This window comes from Condylura cristata, unplaced genomic scaffold (assembly GCF_000260355.1).
Source record: "Condylura cristata isolate star-nosed mole 26May11 unplaced genomic scaffold, ConCri1.0 scaffold00015, whole genome shotgun sequence".
Classification (NCBI taxonomy): Eukaryota; Metazoa; Chordata; class Mammalia; order Eulipotyphla; family Talpidae; genus Condylura; species Condylura cristata.
In genome coordinates this window covers 739,432-745,053 of record NW_004567116.1, presented here as the reverse complement: position 1 = coordinate 745,053, position 5,622 = coordinate 739,432, and the positions used below count along the sequence as shown (strand labels likewise).

General features: G+C 69.5%; 1 protein-coding gene across 1 annotated transcript; it reads right to left on the bottom strand.

The window, feature by feature from the left end:
* Positions 1 to 702: 702 nt before the first annotated feature.
* TBX10 (T-box 10) lies at positions 703 to 4,738 on the bottom strand. Its single transcript, XM_004683313.1, has 8 exons — positions 4,672 to 4,738; positions 3,239 to 3,506; positions 3,067 to 3,168; positions 2,623 to 2,794; positions 1,941 to 2,096; positions 1,620 to 1,687; positions 1,325 to 1,419; positions 703 to 992 (listed from the first exon to the last, which is right to left on the bottom strand). Exons 1-8 carry the CDS (start codon positions 4,736 to 4,738, stop codon positions 703 to 705), a joined length of 1,218 nt encoding a protein of 405 aa, XP_004683370.1.
* Positions 4,739 to 5,622: the final 884 nt, after the last annotated feature.

Here is a 5,622-nt window from a genome sequence, read left to right as displayed (position 1 = left end):
GGGCCGCCGAGCCAAGCCCTTCTGGCCACGGGCTTCAGGACTTAGGGTGTGTGGCTGTGGGACCCCAGTGGGGCGCCAGGTGCTTGCGCCCCCGGTCTGTCGGTCCCTTTCCTAAGGGTCTCCCAGGAAGCGCCCCAGGACGTGCAGAGCCGGTTGTAGGGGACCGCGCCCTCCCGCCTGCTCCTCGGGCTGGCGCGAGCAGACCCCCCCACACCTATGGTTCCTCCCTGCCCCCCCGCACCCCGCCTCTCCTGCGGGTGCTGGTTTAAGTCTAATTCCTGGGGTCCTCAAAGCCCTCCCCGTGCCACCTTGGCCCGAGTCGCTGCCTGTCGCGGCTCTGCAGACCCCGGCCCGTCGGGGACCGCCTCCACTCGGTGCCTAGAGGAGCCCCAGTCCAGTGGAGCCGCAGAGGCCAGAGGCCGGTCCTTCACTCAGGCCCGGGCGGGCCCCCAGCGTCCCTAGCTGCCGCCCCCAGGCCCTCCCACAGCCTCAGAGGACAGAAGCACTGACCGCCCAGGCCAAATGTTTTAATGTTGGGGTGGGGACAGACAAAGCAGGATGGAGGACCGTCCCCAGGCAGAGGGCCGGCCTGAGGTGGGGCCCCGCCCAGCACCTGCTGGTCCTGCTGCCCTCCTCCAGCCAGGGTGGGCACAGGAGGGCTGGGGGTGGGGCCGGGGCTGGGGGTGGTGTCCATGGGGCTCCTCACTGAGGCCCCTGGCTGGGCCCCCGGCACACAGTGGTGGGGGACAGGAGACTCAGTCCGGTGGGGAGGGCGAGGCCCCCCTGGTCCCCATCAGCCTGAATACTGGGAAGGGGGTAAGGTGTTGGTCGGGCCCTTGGGACCCTGAGGGGGCTTGTGGTTCCGGGGTACAGGCCCTGGTAGGTGAGGGGCCGGCAGGTGACAGGAGCCAGCAGAGCCTCAGAGGGTACCAGCAGCTGATGGTGGAGCCGGAGAGGGGTCCTGGAGGTGGAACCTGGAGCTTGGTTGGGGTGTGAGGAGGGAGCGGTGTGAGTGGGCCGCAGAACGCCCCTCACGTCGCAGGCCTCGCCCCTGGCCTGCCCTCTCCTCCCTGCTCTCCGGGCCCTTGCCCACCGCTCTGCCTCTGCTCTGTTCTTCCCTGTGCCACCTCCTCCGGGAAGCCCCCCTGGCCCGCTCGCCGCCTTGGCCCCACGCTGTCTCAGAAGCTTCAGGCTTCTCTCTGCTCACAGGGGCGCCCGGGGGTCCCCGAGCATGTCAAAGCCCCTTAATGAAGCGTCCATGGCCCTGCCCCTCACTTCCTGCCCACCGTGCAGGGCTGGCCCTGTGCCTGTCGCAGGAGCTGACCTTTGTTCTGCTCCGGGGGGCCCTTCAGCAGACCTGTCCTGAGGCTGCTGCGACTCCGGGCAGGGATGCTGAGCAGCGGCCGCGGGGACACAGCCCTGGAAGTGGGGGGCGTGCAGGAGTGGGGCCGGGATCCGGGGCGGGGGGGGACCTAGGCCCGAGGGTCGTGGTGGGAATCTGGCGGCAGGTGAGGCAGGGGGCGAGGCCCCGAAGGCAGTCAGAGCCGAGGCCTCGGGGATTGCCCGTGGATGGGGGCAGCGTGGATTAGGGTGGCTGGGCAGAGCTGTCGGGGCAGTACCAGGCATCCGGGTCGCTCTCCCTAAAACCCTTAGCAAAAGGGTTGCTGGCGATTTTCAGCTGGGTGATCTGTGGAGGAGAAGGTGGTGTGGGCCAGCGCTGAGCCAGCAAGAGGCTGTGGGCCCCTGGCCCGGCCACTCTGTCTTCCTGGACCCTCAACCTAGAGGCCCTGGCTCCCTGGACCCCAGCCTGGGAGCCACGGAGCTCGTAGGCGAGGACCGCGATGCCCGGGCCGGGAGGAGCCGTGCCGTGGGGCCTCCGTGCTGCGGGGTCTCCGCGCTCCCTGAGCAGGGGGCTCGGGCCGCGCCCCGCGTCCACCCACCCGGTGGTTCTGGTACGCGGTCACGGCCGTGAACTGGGTCTCCGTGAAGACGAAGGACTTGAAGTTCTCCTGGGCGTAGCGCTCGCTGTCCTTGCGCGGGTCCACGAAGACCACGTGGAAGCGGGGCTGGTAGCGGTGCATGGAGCTGAGGATGATCTGCGGGCAGGGGAGGTGGGGGCAGCAGACCCTCGCCGCGGGCGCCCTGGGCCTGCCGCTCTGCAGGGGTCCGCCAGAGGTCTGGCCGCAGGCAGCTCCTGTCCTACCCAGAGCCTGAGGGCCTCCGCCCCCCTCATCCTTTGGTTTCCTCAGCTGCCTCCCGTGGCCCCTCCCCTTTCTCCATTCTTCTCACAGCACCCCCTGGGGTCAGCTGCAGTCGCCCCCTCCTCTCTGCTCACACCCCCAACCCTCTCAGCCCCCCCCCCAGGGCCTTTGCAGGTGCTGCTCCCTCCATCTGGCTGTGGAATGTTTCTGCAGCCCCAACCCAAATCCCCACGCAGCTGGACAGGCCCCTCTGCTGTCCTGCTGTCCAGACGGCCCCCTCCGTGCTGGCTGTCAGCGGCCAGCAGGGCAAGGGTACGGAGGCCCCCACACACCGTACGTCTGGTCAGTCTGGCTCCAGGCTTCCTCGCCCCAGCCCCCAGCACGCCCTGCCCGGCCCCTCCCCCCGTGACCCGGGCCTCACGTGGCCATTGTCGTCTAGCAGGTTGTTGGTCAGCTTGAGCTTGTCGAAGGACACGATCTGGCGCATCCACTGGGCGCCCTTGGCGGGCGAGTCGGGGTGGAAGTGCACGCGGCCGGGCGGGGCCGGGTCTGCCTTGCCGGCCACCAGCCAGGCCGAGCTGTGGAAGGCGTACCTGGGGAGCAGACCCGGTGGCAGGGCGCCCCCACCTGAGCCCAGCCAGCCCCGGGAAGCCTGGCGCTGGGCCCTGTCTCCCGGCCCGGCCACACCACTGCCCAGGCTGCCCGCTGCCAACTGCTGCCCTGAGCTGAGCACTGACTTCCCGTGGGGCGTCTCATGGCTGCCCGAGGGACGCCACCCGTCCTGCCTCGCACTGACCCCTCCCTCCGCGTGCAGGTCCAGCCGTCTTCCGATCCGAGCCCCCGCCCCCACCATCGCCGCCCGGACCTGTATCTCTTGTTGTCCAGGGGCACGAAGTCCATGAGCAGGGCATAGTCGGCCAGCGTGTCCATGCCCAGGATCTTCACCTGGAAGTTGGGGAACATCCTCCTGCGGGAGGGGAGTATCAGACCGACCCCCGAGGCCGCAGCCCGGCCCCCTCCCACCCCCGCCGCCCTACCGGCCCGCCTTGGTGACGATCATCTCCGTGCCCAGCTGGTTGAATTCCTCCCACAGGGCCTTCATCTCCAGCTGGACTGTCACGCCGGACACGCATGGGTTCTTGGGGCCCTGCCCAGGGGGCTCGGCCACGGCCCGTGGCCCTGGGGAGCCGGCAGCAGCGCCGGACGGGCAGGATGAGTCCAGGCGGGGCTCCCAGCTGGAGCTGGCGTGCAGCAGGGCATAGGTCTCTGAGGGGGCAAGCGCCCCGGGGCCGGCGCAGAGGAAGCCTGGAGGAGGGGAGGAGCGCCCGCTCGCCCGTTCACACCGGCCCTGCCCCGGTCCTCAGCCTTCAGGCTGCGCCTAGGTGCCTCTTCCAAGAAGCCCTCCGGACTGCAGGCCTGAGTTCCGCGGCATCCCCCCTGAGCATCACCTGATGAACTAAATGCCGCCTAAGTCTTTCCCCAGAGCCCTGCTTTCTCGCCGGAGAATCTTCGGGCAATTTTTTTCACCCCTGGAGCCTCAGTTCCACTCTGTCCCAGGGTGTCTTATACCTGCCTGTAGGCCGGTGTGCGGGGCCAGAGGGCACACACAGGCCTGGCACACGGGCCTGCCCCAGACCACTGTGTGCAGAAGGTGTGTGGGAGGGTGGGGTGCCGGGCCGCTGAGCGCTGAGCCGAGGAGCCCGCCACCACGTCTCTCCTCTCCGGCTCCGACGTCGGGACGCTGCCCGGCCCTTCCTCGGGCGCCGTCCCCCATCTCTGACCTGCTGCCCAGCCCGGCCGTGGCCGAAGCCCCGCACCGCCCGTGAATAAACAGCAGCTCTGGCCACGGCGCGGCCACTGCCGAGGGCCAGCCCGCTGACGGGCGTGGGCAAGTCGGCCGCGGCCGTGCCGGGCAAGGCCCCGTGCAGGCTCCCGTGACCCAGCACCCCCTCCCGGCACAAAGCCGGGGAGTCAGGCCGGGCCGCGCCCACAGCCAGCAGCTGCTTGACGCCGCCGAACGGGACACAGCAAAGCGGTGAAATGGGCGTTTTTGTCTCATGTGTATTTCACCACAGTGAGGGATTTTTAAGTGGAAAGAAAAAACCCCGGAAAACACTGTCTTCTAGCAACCACGGAGGGGTAGGAGCCGGGGGACGCCCCCGCGCCCCAGGGCACAGGCCGGGCCTGTTGACCAGTGACTGGACAGACAGTGGGAGCTGGCGCGAGGCGGTCAGGGGAGCTAAGGCGCTAACAGGCGGCCGGCCCAGGCGCACTGGGGCCCCCGGGGTGGGCCGGCCGAGTGCCGCCTGTGAGGGGGCCGCTCACCGAAGTCCCTGGGGCTCTGCGGTGGGGGCTCCCCCTCCCAAGAAGGGGCTGTACCCCCAGAGGCATGAAGGGGTGGACCCACACCTGGGACCAGCCCACGGGGGGCCCTGCCTTCTCAGCTGACCCGCTGGGGCAGGTACGTCACCCGGGGAAGCAACACCCCGATCCACAGCGCCCAGTCCCAAGGGGCAGGCTCGGGCTTCTTGGGGCATGGGGGCGCCGCAGGCTGCTCTCTGGCTCCCGAGTCCCCCACAGCCCACCCCCGGCCATCCTGGTCAGGTGGCGCGTCAGGGCTGGGAGGGCTGTGACGGTGTCCTGTCCAGTCCCCCCTGGCCTTGGGACAGGCCCAAGGCACTCACAGCTGATGAAGCGCTCCCCTCTTGGAAGCGGCTGTGTATTAGAAGTGCACCCCAATACTTGTACTTGAAGGGTAGCACCTGAGGCTCCAGCCTGGGGAGCCCCCTCTCACCCAAGGCTGGGTTCAGGGGTGCCTGTCCTACCCACTGACTCCGGGCCAGGGCCCCACCCCCAGAGGGTGCCTCCGACGCCCAAACCCTACCTGCCATGGGCACCCCGATGTCCGGCTCCTGGACGTCCCGCTCAGCTGGGGCTGCCACTCAGGGGCTCTCCTGCAGGAGGGTGCTCAGCACCCCGGGCCTCAGGCCATGCAGCACAGCGCCCCGAAGCCGGCGCCCGGTCCTCAGGCCTCCACCAGCCCTAGTCCCCACCTGGCCAGCGCCTGCTCTCTGCAGGTGGGACCCTGAGGTGTGGCTCGTGCGGCTTCTTCCTCCAGCCACACTCGGGCTGGCTGGTCCCTCAGGCTCAGGCTGGCTGTGCGAGGCAGGGGCGGGCTGACTGAGCCTCCTCCCCCTCCCGGCCCTCTCTCCTGGCTCCCTCCCTCTCCAGCTCCAGCCCCCCAGCCATTCCCGATCAATGGGCCACAGGGGCCGAGGAGGGCCTGGGGGAGGCACTAGGGCCTGGGGGAGGCACTGACCGTGCCCTCTCACCAGGACCGCCTGGCCAGGGCCCAGGGCAGCTGGAGTGGGCTCGCTTGGGGGTTTGAGTGGGAATGTGGGGCAGCGGCAGCCCTAATCCT

Excerpts from the sequence above, each read along its gene's own strand:
- TBX10 (XM_004683313.1), bottom strand. The coding sequence starts at position 4,738 with ATGCCCCAAGAAGCCCGAGCCTGCCCCTTGGGACTGGGCGCTGTGGAT. Across the intron at positions 3,507-4,671 it reads TCGGGGTGTTGCTTCCCCGG|GCTTCCTCTGCGCCGGCCCC; the intron begins GTGACGTACCTG and ends CCCCTCCTCCAG. Across the intron at positions 1,688-1,940 it reads CCGCGTACCAGAACCACCGG|ATCACCCAGCTGAAAATCGC; the intron begins GTGGGTGGACGC and ends TCTCCTCCACAG.